This window comes from Maniola hyperantus, chromosome 21 (assembly GCF_902806685.2).
Source record: "Maniola hyperantus chromosome 21, iAphHyp1.2, whole genome shotgun sequence".
Classification (NCBI taxonomy): domain Eukaryota; kingdom Metazoa; phylum Arthropoda; class Insecta; order Lepidoptera; family Nymphalidae; genus Maniola; species Maniola hyperantus.
This window is the reverse complement of record NC_048556.1, coordinates 3,170,378-3,188,668: the sequence shown is the minus strand read 5'-3', so window position 1 is coordinate 3,188,668 and position 18,291 is coordinate 3,170,378. Positions and strand designations below refer to the sequence as shown.

Genomic DNA, 18,291 nt, shown 5'->3' with positions numbered 1-18,291 from the left:
GGATAATAAACAGATTTCGGTTAATTTATACAAAGAACACAATAAGATGAAAATATACACGGAGTATAATACGAAAATTAAGAATAAATTTTAAAATCCACGTCAAAATTAAGTGAAAAACATTACAGAAGAAAATGTTATCCAGGAAGATGTTAAATTCTGTACCTAAACTAGCGGCACGCTATGATGGCCGGTTTGACGTTTGTCCGCTCATGAAGTTCCGTATTAATTGATAACGACTTTGAAGGAAATAATTGTATTACTTTATTGACGATAGTGATGTGCAGAGATTCATAAATTTTATCGAATGTAGTTTTAGGTTTAGGACTCAAAATTTATTTATTAAATTGATTTCTTAAATGTATACAAGTGTAGAAAAATCAGTTTGCACCATTTAAGGGGTGAATGTACTTGTGAATATGAACAATTTTCACTATGTGGACAAACCTCTGAAATCGCAAAAAAATATCAATAAATTTTTAAAAATGGAATCTAATACGATCGTCACATAGGATCGCTGGCTAGCACAACTACTACCTCCGGCAAACTCGCGTCAATGCTCAATGCAAAACAAAGCAGTTTCGAATTGACGTTGCTTCGAAAAGTATAAACTGTCAGTGCAATGCGATTGTGATATAGTTTTGACCTGGCTTTGGATTTCAAATATTGATACTGCATTACTGTTGACCCTTGCTCGTTAATTTGGACTCTGTTCAAGCCCTTTGTTGTGGATTTCGTCGATATGACCGAACGTACGCAGAGAACTGTTCTAAATAGTCAGACACGTGAGTTCCTAATACGCCTTCGTAACTATTTCGATCGTGAAGCTCAAAATGGAGGGCCAATTTTACCTATAACGTCAGTGGTTGAACGCGTAGCTGATGCGCTTAATATTGGACAACGAACTGTTAGACGGATAACTAAAAAAAAATATGGCGAGACTGGCACAGAAGAAAATAAACTTCACACACCAAAAAAGAGAAAACGAGCAAAACCAGTCGTAGGCATCGATAGCTTTGATGCCGATGCTATCCGAAGACATGTTTACGGCTACTATTTACAGAAGGAGTATCCAACAAGAAAAAAGTTGGTGCATTCACTGAAGGAAGCTGGATTATTCTTCGGTGGGGAAAGTTCTTTAACGAAGATTTTGAAGACCATTGGATTTCGATACAAAAAATGTAACAAACGCAAAATATTGATGGAAAGATTTGATATAGCGATGGCAAGGTATACTTTTTTACGGCAAGTGAAAGAAATCAAAAATTGGCAAAATGTTGTGTTCTTGGATGAAACATGGCTTAATGCTAACCATACTGTAGGCCGTTCTTGGAACGATGACACAGCAGCATCTACTTCCAAAGTTCCTGTAGGAAAAGGATCGCGACTTATAATTTGTCACGCCGGAACCATCAACGGGTTTGTCGAAGGTTCTCTCATGGCTTTTGCGTCAAAAACCACTGGAGACTATCATGAAGACATGAATGGAGAAAAGTTTACTGAATGGTTTACCTCAATGTTGTGTAGCCTCCCTGAACCATCTATTATAATTATGGACAACGCCCCATACCACTCGATGCAAATTGACAAGCCACCTGCCCAATCCCAAAAGAAAGCTGATATCGTCGCATGGCTTCGTAAAAATGGCGTAGATGCAAACATGAATATGTTAAAAGCGGAATTAGTACGTCTTTTAAAAGAAAACAAACCAACCAAGATCCGATACGTCATTGACGAAATAGCATTAGAACATGGGCACAGAGTTATACGGTTACCGCCTTACCATTGTGAGTATAATGCGATTGAGTTGGTGTGGGCTCAAATTAAGGGATATGCTGCAAGACACAATACAGAACCCCCATTTACCACAAAAAAAATGCTAAAATTATTAGAAGAAGCTTGTGAACATGTGACTAAAGGAGACTGGGAAAAGGTTGTGAATAGAACTGTTAAATTAATAAGGGAAGATTATGAAAGAGATGTGAAAATAGATAATATTATAGAAAACGAACATATAATTATTAATGTATGTGATGATAGCAGTGACGACAGTGAAAATAGTAGTATGGACGAATCTGATTAATTATGGCCTTTTGTGGCACCTTTTTCGGTATCTTTTGTATTCATATGTTTCTTGTGTGCATATAAAGTATGTATATTCATTTTCGTTCAAATATTCAGTTCGTTCAAATAAATTAAATAAACATATACATTTTTGTTTTATTAAACCTATTTAATCAGGTACAAAAACAAAACTTAATTGTTTTTTGTTCGAGAATAAATTGACATTCCACATCACTATTGTAATGTGTCAAACCGGCCATCATAGCGTGCCGCTAGTGTAATGAACAAAGAAGGATCAACAAAGCGTTAAAGTTGACTAAGAATGGCGCGCACAATAGACGCCGCGCGATGGTAGCATAGACACAATAACGAGAAATACTGTAATTTTACAACAAAGGGCCTCATTTCATTTGTAATGCTGCTGCAGGAGTTCATAGATAAAAATAGATGATATCAGGACTTATAAGCACCCGCATGTAAGGCTAGTGATGTGACGTTGTCGTACCTACATATATGTAAGGATATCGATGATCTCTCTCTTTCTTCTTCGTAACAGTAATTAGTATCACATACACCATAGTGATACCAGGCGTATTCTCCGAGGCACAAAAAATCGAAAAGACTAATTTGGACGTCCAAAGTCGGGTTCTCATCAAGTTACGTACAGGGCGTTGCTTAAAATAATTATTAATAAAAATACAATTTGGTGAACAGTCGTTAAAAGTCTTTTCTTTAGTGTGACAGGTGTTGTACGACCGAATGTACATTAAAGAAATAGTAAAACATAATTCAACAGTACCTAAGTTACCTTTCTTAGACAACTAATCTAATTTATTCATTAATCTAGGCTATTAATTTTTTTTAGTTGGTAAATAGGGTTTTAGCACTAAGGTACTATCTCTAAGCTTTAATAAAACTCATTGGAAAATTTTGGTGAACTATGAGTAAAATAATCGAGACAAGATATTATCAATAAGTAATAAATAATCAGTATTTGTGTTATTGTATAGGTACTTAGACATCTAAGATATCGATTTCTCGATAAGTCGATAAATAGGATTTCAGCATCACTATCCATAACCCTTCGAGCTCATTGGGAATTGCTAGTGCACTATAAATAAAATAATCGAGGCAAGATAAAATTGTGAAATAATTATTGCACCTCCCTGTGCAATCACGAATCTTGTATTATATATGCTTTCCTATTGTTCTCACTAGCGTTTGAAACATGTAGAAGATAGTAACTAAAATACTATTGTTAGAAAGATAAAGGATTTAATGTGACAGTGGTTTCAATTATATTGTGTACAAAACGAGTGAGAAAATTAATTGATAGGACTAAAAATCACGCTAGATTTAAAAATTAACCGAATATTCTGAAAATGGTCTTCAAGAGTTTGATCAAAAATTATCTTAGTTTTAGGTTCAGTTACTTGGTTTTAGTCTTAGAATAACAAGTCAGGTTTTCGCTATACTTATGACATGTAGCTTCTATTGGATACGAAGTAATTTTTATAAAAAACTACACAGTACGAAATAACTGCATCCATATACCATACTAAGTTAACTTACATTTTGGTTATTTGATTTTGGAAAAACGGATTCCGGGATAAACTCCCGGAATCCGTTTTTCCATCTATCCCGAAAACAGACATAGACTATTTTTTATCAAAATCATAAAGTACCCACGGGTTTTAAATAAAACCTAAATCCACGCAAAGGAAGCCGTGGGCATCATCTAGCTAGTGCATTATATAGAATTTAAATAAAAACCCTGGTAAAAAAAGAGCACAATTAAAAGTAAAAAAACTAAAAATCGAGTCCACTGAGAGCACCAATATCCTACAAGGAAAACCGAACCAAGAAAGCAAAAAAAAGCAAAGAAAGAATCAAACGGCCAGGTCCGCATAATTCCATACATCGAAACAGCGAATTACCCACTACTAATAACAAAATTTATGAACGCTCCTACTATAATCGAGCTTATGAATGTACATAAATACATTATTGTGTATATGTTACGGTCAAAGTTCGCAGTAAGTGCAAAATAGACACTGCCCGGGCAGAGTCAATTAAGCGTAGAGCTCTGAGCCATTAAAACTGAATCTGATACTGGTCATCAATTTCTAAGCAAAAGCGTGTTGCAGTCATCAAAACTTTTTGTCTGGAGTGGCCAATCCATTGCGTGTTGCGTAGTATATAGAAATCGTTTTTCTGTGAAGAGTTGCGCGGAATGGGTCTAGGAATTAGATTGCGTCTGCTTGCTTTGCTTTTAAAAGATAACCCTACTTAACCTAAATTAGTTTAGTAACCATTTTCTGAAAGAATTAGTTTTGTTTTTGCTAGGACCATATAAATAAGTATGGCGCTACCACTGGCTTATAGTCCCCATCCACCGTCCTCATCTGAACACGACGAAAAAGTTAAAATAACAGTGTTCTTGGTGCCAGGAAAAGCGAGATAATGAACTCCAAACCAAACTCAATGACTCTGAACAAAATCCATCTACCCGGCCAGTAGCGACTTTGCAGATCCTGCAAACTTTGACTACAGCATGTGTATAGTTAAGAAATGCGGCTCCCTTTGCTATATAAAAGTAAAAGTGGTTTGAAGTCTTCACGATTTATGCGTCTCTGGTTTAAGATTCTGTTCGAGTTTGGATGCTAAGCTTGAGATATATTTTGAAATACGATCTAACTTGCCTGCTGATCTTAAAATAAGTTTTTTCAAGATAACACCAATGGATTAAAAACATATTGTAAAGGTCATGACACTCAACAATAAGGAATATACTGCATAGAAAGATACTTTTGTTGAGATTCTAGTAAAGAAGGGTACTCTACCTACACATCGCATGATGTAACGTTATGAGTACTAAATACCTGCTTTATTCAATCAGACTTCGAGTTTCCCTAAAACCTTCTTCCATATACCAGTATATAAAAAAAGAAACTGACTAACTGACGTATCAACACCTCAAACCGCTAGACGTGCAAACTTGAAATTTTGTATGTAGGTTCTTTCTGCAACATTATAGCGTATAGGTAAGAAAATATTTTTAGAAAATCCGAAATAATTATTGTAACGGATTAGCTAAGGTAACATAAAATTTTAAAGTGGTAGGAGATATAAGTTTTCCGATTAAAAATAATTATGGCCCTCACTTATAAAAATTTTGCTCAGTACCTATTCAGTAATTGTACGTTTAGTTCTGAATTATACACGTAAAGCGTATGACAGAAATGTATTTAAACTATGTTTATAGTAGGTAATTCTTCTATTTCTTCTTATAATAATAATAATTTTTTTAACTCTCAATATCTTAGCTTTCTGTCGTTGCCTACCTTTTCATCGCAATGCTCATTGATGTTTTCTTTTTCATTAATCGTTTTCCGATGCTTTGTTCGATCCCGCTGATTTAAAATCCCCACATCGCTCGCTCGTTCCAGCTACTTTTTTTTAATCAGTTACTGGAATCTGAATTTTGTTTAGTTCAAAGGAACTTTTACCACGTGCTGTAAAATGTGAAGTAGATTTTTAGGGTTCCGCACCTCAAAAGGAAAAACGGAACATAGGATCACTTTGTTGTCTGTCTGTCTGTCTGCCTGTCTTTTTATTTACTTTTATACATCATAGTTTTTGAATTATCGTGCAAAATGTCAAAATGAATACAACTGTAGTACGGAACCCTCGTTGCGCAAGCCTCTTGGCCGGTTTTTAATCAGTAAATCTGAATTTTGTTTAGTTCAAAGGAACTTTTACCACGTGCTGTAAAATATAAAGTAGATTTTTTGTTAAGAATTTAATTAACCAATTTGTTCTCTGTACTTTTATTATATCTATTTGGCTATTTATCCATACTAATATTATAAATGCGAAAGTGTGTCTGTCTGTCTGTCTATCTGTCTGTCTGCTAGCTTTTCACGGCTCAACCGTTCAACCGATTTTGACGAAATTTGGTACAGAGGTAGCTTGCATCCCGGGGAAGGACTTTACGTATACATAGGCATACTTTTCATCCCGGAAAATCAAAGAGTTCCCACGAGATTTTTAAAATCCCAAATCTACGCGAACGAAGTCACGCCCGCGACTATATATATTTGTATTTTTAACGTGGAAAATGTTAGGGTATCTACCTATTGCTTATATCTTGGAAATACATTAAATTACATTTTTAAAACTAGTCCTATCTATGGTGTGCTCAAAAATAACTACATAGTTCAATGAATAGTTTTTATTTATTTAAACTGCCTATCCAATAAACAATGTGAATTTTTAAAACGCATACTTAGGTACTGTGCATTTATAACTCTCGAATAAAATAAAATTAAAAATGTTCAATGAGTACCTCTCCTGAATTAATCAAAACTCTTATTTTTTTCCACTTTCAATTAGCCGACAAGGCTGATATGCATTTAATTTTAAACTAACGATACGCTTTGAAATAGCTAATTTTTCTTTGTCCTATTCAGCTTTATTCTCTGAAATTCAATTAATTATTAAGTTTGCAGTGTTTAATTTTTCAATTTTACTGTCAACGTTTTAACAGTTTCATTTTAAACACTAGAGAATAAAATATTTCGCTTCTGGATTTCAATAGTCAATTGTATCAGCTGGGAATGTAATGGGACCTCTCATTTACCACGTCATTTTTTGTAAAGTGCTCAGTAATGGGCCGGTAATCGGTTGATGGTATCAAGCTGTGATAGCCTAGTGGTTAGGACGTCCGCCCTCTAATCGGAGGTCGGGGGTTCGATCCCGGGCACGCGCTTCTAACTTTTCGGAGTTATGTGCGTTTTAAGCAAATAATAAATAAATTATTTATTATTTGCTTATTTTTATTATTATTAAATATCACTTGCTTTAACGGTGAAGGAAAACATCGTGAGGAAACCTGTATGTCTGAGAGTTCTCCATAATGTTCTCAAAGGTGTGTGAAGTCTACCAATCCGCACGTGGCCAGCGTGATAGACTTTTTTTTTTAAATAGAGATAGCGAGCAAACGAGCAAGCGGGTCACGATGTTCAGTGATTACCGCCACCCATGAACATTTGCAACACCAGAGGAACTGCCGATGCGTTGCCGGCCTTTTAACTATGGCCAAACCTTTCTTACTCTGAGAGGAGACCCATGCTCTGTAGTGAGCCGGCGATGGGTTGATCATGATGATGATGATGATGAAACATACTTATTTAGTTTCGTAACTCGTTGAGCAGCTTAATTTTGTATGTTAATTGGTAATAAATCTGTTTTACTCCGATTAAGTTTTTTTAGGGCATTATTAAATTACTAGTAGCATTTTTTAAATTTCGTTCTCATGGTAAGCGAGGTAAACAAAATTCCTCAATAACGAAGTATGTAGCAGCTTGATACACATTTATATAAAGGCTTGGTCACACACGAAGCGATACGGTAGCGAGACAGGACGTCGACGACATAACGCGTGCCTACGTGTATATGATTTGTTTACAAAAGTAAATAAGGACATGTATTGTAATGTAAATGTTTAAAAAAAATATTAAAAAAACGAAAAAATATGTAAAAACCCTATAATTTTGTAAAAGTTTACGATATATTGCAAATAAAACATCTGATTGACGCTAGAGGTCAACGAACGTTGCGTAAGTAGGCCACTTGGAGTCAATCCCGCGTCGTAGGCGAGACATTGACCCGAGTTTTGCACGCTATACATTGCGGATTTCAAAAATATTAAATCACTAAAACTACAAAATGAGGTAAATGGTTATTGGTATTGGATTGTGTTTAGGTAGTATAACAATAAGTTTTTACTAGCGTTCTGGTGACATTCTGTATAACTTTAGAAGGTATAGTCCTTGCATTTCACGAAGGCGAGTAGCTCATGCTTGTATGTAAATCGTATCGGTATAATTATTAAGGTACAGTAAATGTGTGCGTTTGCGAGCGCTTACTCGCGACTGATTGGTCCGACATGCACGCATACTTACGCAATGCTCATGTATACGACGTAACTACAAGTAAAGTTCACTCGCCTTCGTGAATTGCAAGAACTGTATCTTGCAGCTGCCGAAAAACGCGATGCGTTTTTATGAACCCGAGCTTTATGGAGGCTCGTCCCATCTTGATACACATTTTTACTTATTTATCTAAGGAATGCATCGCTTGAATGCTTACATGCGCATCTGCTGACTAAACAGCTGTTCGCCATACCAGTATTGGTACATCTCAATTCAAGGCACGTGCATTAGCCATAATAATAACGGGCTAAGAGCCAGCGCGTGCCAAACCTTCGTTATTTTATAAAAGCTGAAAGTATATCTGCGTATTGTCCCCAACACATAGACGAACGATCAGCGACCATGAAGTTTGGATCATGGTGGCTTTGGGAGATAACAGGTAACATTTCTTGTGGACAAAATGTAATAACATCTCATTGTAAAATGTTTCCGCTACTAAAGAATCTTTGAATCTTTGAAAAATCTTACGTCGAAGTGTAAAGTCTAATTTTTTCATATTTTCTTCGGAGTAGTATTAGAAATCACTTCATGCATTGCCAGACAGTGTCGTGGCAATCCCCTCCCAGACGCCCTTACAGTTTAACACCCTTATTAATAAAAAATTGTGTCTGGGTTGAAACGATACTTCATAGTTGCTGATCGTTCCTCCCTGTGTTGGGGACAATACGCAGAGAAACTCGCCTTTTATAAAATAACGAAGGGCTGGCATGCGCTAGCTCTCTCTCTCTCTCTCTCTCTCTCTCTCTCTCTCTCTCTCTCTCTCTATAACCTTTTTACACACTCGTTCTTCGAACTGGTCTAATTGAAATTTTATTTGCCTTCGGACGATTCTTCGCAACAGATAGGGGCTGAATAAAATTATTATTGCTTGGTTATATTTAGACTTGAAATGCAAGTTGCATTAGTAAACATTTCTTTAACATAATTCTAGACGTTTTGCGTCTTTGTATGGCTTTGTTGAAAGTTGCAACATATTACATTATAGTAGTGACTAGCGCGAGTTCGTCCGCGTGGACTACACAAATTCCAAACCTATATTTCACCCCCTTAGGAGTTGAATTTTCAAAAATCTTTTCTCAGCGGATGCCTACGTCATAATAGCTATCAGCATGCCATATTTCAGCCCGATCCGTCCAGTAGTTTGAGCTGTGCGTTGATAGATCAGTCAGTCAGTCACCTTTTCCTTTTATATATGTCCTATTATAGTGATTGTGAGCTGATCTCCAACACAATACTTAATTTGTCTAAGTCAACGTAGCTACCTGTATGATGATTGATCTGTGTGAACTGATTGATGGCATTCTAACAGTACAGAATCTTTTCAGGCCATGGTTAGATTTTATCTTTGATATTTATTGCTGCATTGTATTCCAGTGTTTAAGAGAATATTGAATCTACCTATATCTCTGATGTAGTAAGTAAAAATCCCTATATTTTACTGAAGATCAAAGGAAAATTAAATCAATGCGAGCTACTGAACCTATAAGCAATACAAGATCTTACAAATCTTACAAATTCTAGACCTATGTCCAGCTATTGATGATCTCTTGAAAAGACTGAAAATGAGGCAAGGATTAGAAGAGTTGAAATCAATGAGTGAAGCATGTCATGAAACATGACAAAAGTAGAAAACTCTAGAACATACAAAAGTAGAAAACCCTAGTACATGATCATAAACGATGACATTAAGAAAGAAAAGATAGATATACCCATTTAAAGAGAAGTTATAAAAGATAAAAATTACATCATACATAGTAATATTATGTTTGAATATCAAGATTATGTTTAAATATCAAGATAGGATTATTACACAAGTCATTCCGAATATTAGAATTCCAACTAGACAGTTCTATTGTTTAATCGTACAAGATAATACTTGTGTCAGCATATTAGCATAATGTGAGAGAGCTGAGAGTTGAGGCTGAATTATGGCGATCGTGAACAAAAAAGACATGATACTAACTTGGTATATGTTTTGCTCATCATGGTAATTGATCTTCCTATAACATCGATATGAATTATGAATCAATCAAAATATCATTTGTTTTACGCGTGGTGCAAGTAATAAGCTGTTAGCGCGTTTGCTTTTTAGGTTTCCGTGCCTCAAAAGGAAAAAAGGAACCCTTATAGGATCACTTTGGTCTCTGTCTGTCCGTCTGTCCGTCGTGTCTATCAAGAAAACCTATAGGGTACTTCTCGTTGACACAGAATACCACCCTACTAGCAAAAGCATTGCGGTACGATGTGTGAAAACGAAAGGGGTACGGGATTAGTAAAAACTGTCATACCCCTTCCAGTTGCAGTCTAAGATGGAAGCGGGCTAACCGCTTCCATCTTAGACTGCATTATCACTTACCACTAGGTGAGATTGCAGTCAAGGGCTAACTTGTATCTGAAAAAACACATACGCCTCTTGGGACCCTTGCGCTTCGCTTGCGTCGTCTTGTGATATATCTTCTAGATAGACTTGAATCGCTATCGCTTATACCATCCACCCTCCTTTATTCTATTAATTTGCATAGTCCGGCCGGGTACAATGGATCACATCCTGTACGCCAGCTGTGGTATTACTCGTCCATGGATCATGAAAAATCCTTCTCTCATAATTGATTTTTTTAAAGCCACATCATATTATTGGATATTCTTTTCCTCTTTGTTTAACTCAACTTTAGTTTTCATTATTTTTTGCAATTAACATGGCAAACACCGGTTCGATAAATTAAATTTTAATGATAAAAATAAGATTAACTAGTTTACCCAACCTGGCTTTGCTCTAGTGTAGTTTTTGATAATCAGTTAGGGGGTGGAATTTCCAAATATTCGGAAACACGTAGATATAGTTCACGACAGGTCGAGATGGCAATCGGGGCGCCCCCCGCCCCACAAGGCGGGGGACGCTCCGTCACCAGCGCTATCTCGCACCGGGCTAACGCGGGAGCTGTGCGGGTGTTCGGGGCGTCCCCACCCCGATTGCCCTGACGACCTGTCGCGAACTGTACCTACTTCTTTTTTGACTGAAAGTCCATATAACACTTTACTACTCGTGCGCAATATCTCGTGGTGCGCATGTTAGGCGTGCTGGGGGGCGGTGACGCCACAGACGCGTGGTTGTACTGTAGACAAAAATCGGAGCGCGTCGTCGTTGCGTGACGTAAGCAAGTACGAGACTAAGATGTTAAAAAAATGGCGTTGTCTACAGTACAACACGGGAGCTTGAGGGGAAGTTACAGGGGAAGCTGGCGGAGGGTTGCATTCCAGGCGAGTCTCAACTTATCGCGCACGAGTAGTACATAGGATATAACTCGAAAAACATTTGACTTCATACAAATTTTCACCCCTATTTTAGACCTGACACCCCTTAGGGATGTCAGGTTTGAAATCGGTTTATCCTTTTCAAACTATTCCCTGAAAAAAAAGAATAATTAGGTACAATTGTTTTGTTTTGAATTTGAAAAGCCGACAATTTGAGCGAGAAACACGTGAATTACACCATTACTACGGCACCTTGCGGTACAGAAATGGTGTTTTATTAGCGAAGTTAAATTGGGTTTAATTCCCTTCAAGTGACAAGGGTCAAATCGAGTTATTTTGAACAAACATTGTGACAGTGAAATTAATTAAATTTTTCAAAAGTTTTTCATTTCAACACTTTCATTTATTAAATCACACAAATTGCTAATGCGCGTGGCCGCAATTTTAGTGACGTCAGCATTAGACTGAAGTTTCGAGCTGATGGTATAATTTTATACTGACTTATACTCATAAAAATTTTTTGAGTCCTTGACTACGTAATTCAAGCTAATAAATACCAAATTAGGACCAGTGATAGCCTAGTGCTTAAGACGTCGGCATCCTATTCGTGAGGTCGGGAGTTCGATCCTGGGCACGCACCTCTAACGTTTCGAAGTAATGTGCGTTAAACCTATGTAAATAACTAGCTGAACCGCCCCGGCTTCGCTCGGGTGGAGCTTAGAAAATCGGCACGGGAATTTTTACGTTGTATATCTTACCCGTAGTCGCCAGTTAGTCCACACCGGCTATTTCAGCATCTATTTTTATAAATCTATTTACACCTACAATTACCATTCAAACTACCAACTAAACAAGGATAGAATAATCCCGTTTTCGTAGCGCAAGTAATTTGCGAGCCATTTCTGCGTACCGTGGGTTAAGTCAACGTAAATGGTATGCAGTAAACCGTGTAATTACGCGCCGGCTCCGAGCGGTGGTCACGAACAATGCCCGCGCGGTAATTGTCACTCGTGTGAATCGAGCTTTATCGTGGATAGTTGAAAAAAACCGGCCAAGTGCGAGTCAAGCTCGCGCAATGAGGGTTCCGTACTACAGTCGTATTTTTTCGACATTTTGCAGGATAATTCAAAACCTATGATACAGTGATCTAACCCTAAATTCACGGTTTTCAGATTTTTCCCCAAATGTCAACTACAAGATCTACCTACCTGCCAAATTTCACTATTCAAGGTCAACGGGAAGCCCTGTAGGTTTCTTGACAGACAGACAGACAGACAGACAACAAAGTGATCCTATAAGGGTTCCGTTTTTCCTTTTGAGGTACGGAACCCTAAAAAGTATACTAACAGTTTTTCTCTTCAAATATAATGTCAGAATCAACTGTTTATAATCATAATCATAATCTTTCGTTTTGCCAGAATATACCTACTACTTGCAACATAATTTTATTCTGTATACATAATTGTCCTGACTGACTGACTGACTTATATATCAACGCACAGCCTAAACTGAACATGAAATTTGGAGGGTGTGTTCTTTCTTTGTAAAGAGTAGGCACCTACTAAGAAACGATTTTCAGAATTTTTACCCCGGGCTAAATAGGGGATGGAATTTTGTATGAAAGTCCGTCGTTTTTCAAGTTATTTGCATGAAACTTCGTATTTTCGGCCACAAATGAAGAAATACGTTTTTCAGGATTTTTGGAAATTAAAGCCCCACCTCGATTTTCTGAATTCCACCCGAGCGAAGCAGTGATATCAATTTTCACGCACAAGTTGCGAAAAATCATGTCATATCTTTCCGAATCTGTTATCAACAACTTTTCCTTACCCAAACAGTTATTTATAGGAGTTTTCATAATTTATGCATAAGCACGTACTCCAGATAAGCGACTTTTCTCATCTTGCTGATTGTCAAAAGCCCAAATTTATGATTAATGAGCCTGCCACTGCTGCCACTTTGGAAACTTTATAATATTTCTTCAATAAGTTTGACCTATAAAACTTTTGGCCACTTGTTTGCATTCGTTAAGTAATTTGAGGTATTTTAAAGAAGTAGACGAGTCGCAGGGAGCCGCTGGATTCAGGCGGCGCAAGACCGTGGCGTGTGGAAGTCCCTATAAGAGACCTATGCCCAGCAGTGGACGTCTATCGATTGATGATGATGATGATGATGAAAGAAGTAGAAAGTACTGAAGGACATTTTTAGAAAATTAAGAATTGGGTGAAGTGCTTTATTTGTAACTAGATGATGCCCGCGACTTCGTTTGCGTGGATTTAGGTTTTTTAAAATCCCACAGGAACTCTTTAATTTTCCTGGATATAAAGTAGTCTATGCCACTCTCTAGGTCTTTATCTATAGCCATGCAAAAAAACACGTCAATCCGTTGCACCGTTGCGACGTGATTGAAGGACGAACCCGAGATATTCACCTAAAGTCTAAACTAGTGCATCAAAAAATAGCACATCAGTAAATTAAAAATATAGATGTCAATCTTGCAGCTCTTCACAGTCCGCACCCTTTATAGGGAGAGAGCCAGCGCGTGCCAGACCTTCGTTATTTTATAAAAGCTGAAAGTTTCTCTGCGTATTGTCCGCAACACAGGGAGGAACAATCAGCGATTACCATGAACTTTGAATCATGGTAGCTTTGGGAGATAACAGGTAGGTAATAAAAGTGTAAAAAATCTTACGTGAAAGAGTAAAGTCTGATTTTTTTTTATTTTCTTCGGAACAGTATTAGAAATCACGTCATGCATTACCAGACACGTTGTATCGTGGCAACCCCCTGTCCTCCCCTGTCAGTACCCTTAAACTTTAACAATTTATTAAACTTATCTTCCAATTTCAATCTTCCAAAGTCAAAGTCAAAGTCAAATGATTTATTCAAAATAGGTAATAAATTACTCTTATTGATGGTCTGGTATGGTGTTAGATTTGTAAGATATAGTGGTGATAATTATTACGCAAACTTAAAACTAAAGCTACGAGGGTTCCAAACGCGCCCAGGTCTGAGAAGAGCCCACAACAAACTCAGTTATCTATAGTTAAAGTTATCTTCCAAAGCCACCATGATCATTCATAGTAGCTGATCGTTCCTCCCTGTGGTGAGGCCATCGATATAAATGACAAGATATGGTCAAGGGAACAAAATTTTTCACGGTTCAGAAACCAAATAAATCAGCACCACCTCTTAGATACTAATGAACTACCCGTTTGAAATCCAGACGCCACTGAGGTTGCATTTGTGCATAATTAACATTTACGCACCAATGAGTCGGTGCCATTTTGTTTGGTCAATAACCCTGTTCATACGAAGTAATATATAAGTCAATTGGTGGGGACAATACGCAAAGAAACTTTTAGCTTTTATAAAATAACGAAGGTCTGGCACGCGCTGTCTCTTAGTCCATTATAATCTTAACCGTTAATCGCCCGTGTGTCTCTTAGGTCGATTAATGAGCCATGAGGCCTGTTGTGCCCCAATTGTGATCTAAGTGAATGAACCTACAGCAGAGCGAGCGGGTTCCGACGTCCTTGATGTTAACATAGGGTTGCCATCTATAAAATAGGAGAAGGGACAATACCTCGGATTTTCGAGCGTAAATCTGTCTATAGTTTAAAACACTTTTTGAAAGGACCCCGGGCCTAAAGTATTGGTTGGAGGTTTCAGTTAAATGTCCCGAGATTTTGATCCTAATCCTACTTCCTACTAATATTATAAATGTGAAAGTGTGGATGTTTGGACGTTTGTTACTCAATCACGCTAAAACGGCTGAACGGATTTGGATGAAATTTGGAACGACGATAGGTTATACCCTGGATTAACACATAGGCTACTTTTATCCCGGGAAATTAAAGACTTCCGTCGGGATTTTTCAAAATCTAAATCCACGTGGATGAAGTCGCGAGCACCAGCTAGTTATGTTATAAATCTCAGTACTCTGAGCAAAAGACTCTACAGGTGCTACCACTGTTTCCGAGTCCTATCATAGTTTCGACCAATTTTGTACCCTTATTTATCACTTGTCACTACCCATATTATAAATGCGAAATTGTGTTTGTTTGTTGGTATATTGGTTTGTTGGTTTGTCCTTCAATCACGTCGTAACGGAGCAATGGATCGACGTGATTTTTTTCCATGGGTATAGTTAAAGACCTGGACAGTGTTATAGGCTACTTTTTATTTCGGAAAATTTAACAGTTCCATCGTGATTTTAAAAACCTAAATCCAAGCGGACGAGGTCGCGGGCACCAACTAGTTCACATAATGATCAAGATCTGAAATGATACCATCTATAAAACATGCACATGACGTGCATTGCGGTCATTTTATCTTTCCGCGAAAAAGCTATCGAAAAAGCTAGCAAACAGACATACACAGTTTTGCATTCATAAGTATGTTAGTTCGGATTTATTTATTTTTAAAATTATTTTAAAGCAAAATACGTAACGGGTAACAATATTCTCCGTTACCCCGGATAACAGATAAAAAGCGCACGAAAGTTTGAAACTTGGACAATACACAAAACCCCGCCCAAACTAGAACAACCCGGGCGGATGGCAACCCTATGGTACAATAGAACATACATATGCGTTGAACGGGTTGATTAATTAATAGATAGCAATTCTATTAATAGTGTTCGCGGGTTGAATGGGTCCTACCTACCAAGATATTTATTAATATTCAGGTGCCATGTGCATGCTCATGGACATGTGTATTCTGCCAACTCTCACATATGATGCTCAGACTTGGCCCCTGATGAACTATCAAAAGTCAAAGATTAAGGTTTGAAGAACGCGCCGCGGTTTTGACGAGGTTGGCGCGTGCGCGAAAGGACACCCTTGAAAAATGACCCCGGATGGGTTCGAAACTAGTCGGGCTAACGTCGACTAAACACGTGAGTACAGCCGGGACAGATATTATTTAGAATGGAAATCACTCACGGTAGTTTAATTAAACGCTAAAATAAGGCACACAATTAATTGATGATGAATAATATAATGATGTATACTCTAAGGTTAAACATAATAATGCAACAAAACGTCTCACAAAACAACATTGTTATTTTAGAGGTCAGAATCACAAGCAGAATGGGAGTCGGAATACATTTGTATTCGAAAAAACATTGTTCGGACGTTGTCGTATCGATAATGAAGTGATTCCGTTATTGTACCACGTGTTCATTGGTATTCTAAATAGATTTGTGTGATATAAAGCTGTATACAAAAGAACGACTAAATGTCGCGTGACGCCATCGAAATATAGAACCGCTCTTCAGAACGTAGAAGGTGTTGTGTAAAACGCTCGTATGAACGAGACAGAGAGCGTTACTTCACTCACACAACTTAGCCGCCCGGTGTCTACTTCGAAAAAACTATAAACTTTCATCTTGTGATGTTACGATATCGTTATCTAAAATTAACTTATAAAATTATGGTTTCTTTAATAATATGAGTTGTATTGTATTTTAAGTTAACACTCGGTATGAACCTGCATATTATGTTACAGCCAGGCTGAACAAGAATCTGTAGTGTGTGAGCTTAAATTGAACCCAATAAAATATGTTTAGGATGCGTAATCCAGAATGTAATGTAAATACATCACTGCGTGACGCAGCAGTTTTAACATGGAGTTACTCAAGTAGGTACTTCAAGCGAATCAATAATTTCTAAAAAGCTGGCAATGCATTGGCAGTTTCTCTGGTGCTGCAAATGTTCATGGGCGGTATTCACTTAGCATCAGGTGACCCGTTTGCTCGTTTATTTTGCTGACTTATTTTAAGTACTGAGTATATTTATATTTTCTTTTGAGAATAGTGTAAAATTATTATAATATACTCGTCTGTAGGTTGCCTAATTTGCTGTCGAACTGAGATTTTTTGGCATTGAAAAATATTTTGGTTGATAATGTTAAGTAAATATTTTTAAGGTGTTTTGGTTCTAAACTTATCAGTTTTTTTATTGTTTCAGGTATGACCATACTTCTGGAAATAGAAAAACGTACGTAGCAGATCCTTGCAAAACTATGTTCTTTGTAGCAATGCTCAGATCAAACCAATGTATCTAGTAACTAGAGATTTTGAATATGGCAGCCTTGGCATCTTTATGTGGTCCACATCCACATCCAATATTTTCACACGAAGCGTTTTTGCTCATTTGACATTTCTGATATGAACCGCTAAGGTTTGGAATGTCCTTTTGGCAGCCGTGTTTCCTGCCACGTAAAGGATGATTTATGCTAGAACGCGCCGGGCCCAAACCGTGCCACGTCCGAGCCAGCTTGTGCTCACGTGCTGGACGCAGCTCAGTTTCGCTCTAGCCAGCACACATCTGCGCTCCAGTCTAGCCAGTACGTATCTCCGCACAGCTTCGGTGGATACACCCTTTCTGAAAAAACATCTCTTCTCGTCTCCGCTTCAGAAATCTCCGCATATCTTCGCTCTGGTAGAGTCCGGGCACGGTAATATTATCTATGTGGTCCGGGCCTTAGTCGCCGGAAAAGCTAGTCGAAATTAAATATTTTTTACTTTTCGTTGAAATACGAGAAATGCCTATTAATTATCGCCAGTCATCGTCAAAGCTCATTAATTCCCGGATGATTCATTAATGTTATTATTGGGAAATAAGAGACAATATAAAGAGAACTTCACTAATGAGACTCTACAAAATATAAATAAAATCATTCTTTTTTTTCTCTCCAACTTATTGGTTTGGCCCCATTATTTACATTAATGAATAAACAGTTTTTATTCAGTTTTCATTCTGTTCTTCATGTAAGCTGTCTCTTGAAAAAGGTCTATGTAAAATGCATCGATATAAATGACTGAATGATCGATATGAATGAATGAATGAAATGGTCAAGCGAACCAAATTTTTCACGGTTTTGGAACCAAATAAATCAGCGCCACCTCTTAGATACTAATGAACGACCCGTTTGAAATCCAGACGTCACTGAGGTTGCATTGGTGCTAAAGCAC

The 18,291-nt window shown here is 37.4% G+C and overlaps 1 protein-coding gene and 1 long non-coding RNA gene across 6 annotated transcripts in view; one reads left to right on the top strand and one right to left on the bottom strand.

The window, feature by feature from the left end:
- Positions 1-2,344, bottom strand: part of LOC138403852 (uncharacterized) — a 365,474-nt gene extending 363,130 nt beyond the window's left edge. The window contains exon 1 of the long non-coding RNA XR_011238016.1: positions 166-2,344. This is a non-coding gene — a long non-coding RNA (uncharacterized lncRNA). The remainder of the gene's footprint in view (positions 1-165) is intronic.
- The window catches only part of cv-c (crossveinless c), a 346,801-nt gene that overhangs the window by 197,720 nt on the left and 130,790 nt on the right, over positions 1-18,291 (top strand). The window contains exon 2 of one of the 5 annotated variants that reach the window (XM_069505878.1): positions 17,285-17,314. The exons of the other annotated variants lie outside the window; for them this stretch is intronic. Within the exon in view, the coding sequence (XP_069361979.1) occupies positions 17,285-17,314 (30 nt within the window). The remainder of the gene's footprint in view (positions 1-17,284; positions 17,315-18,291) is intronic. 5 annotated transcript variants of the gene reach the window in all.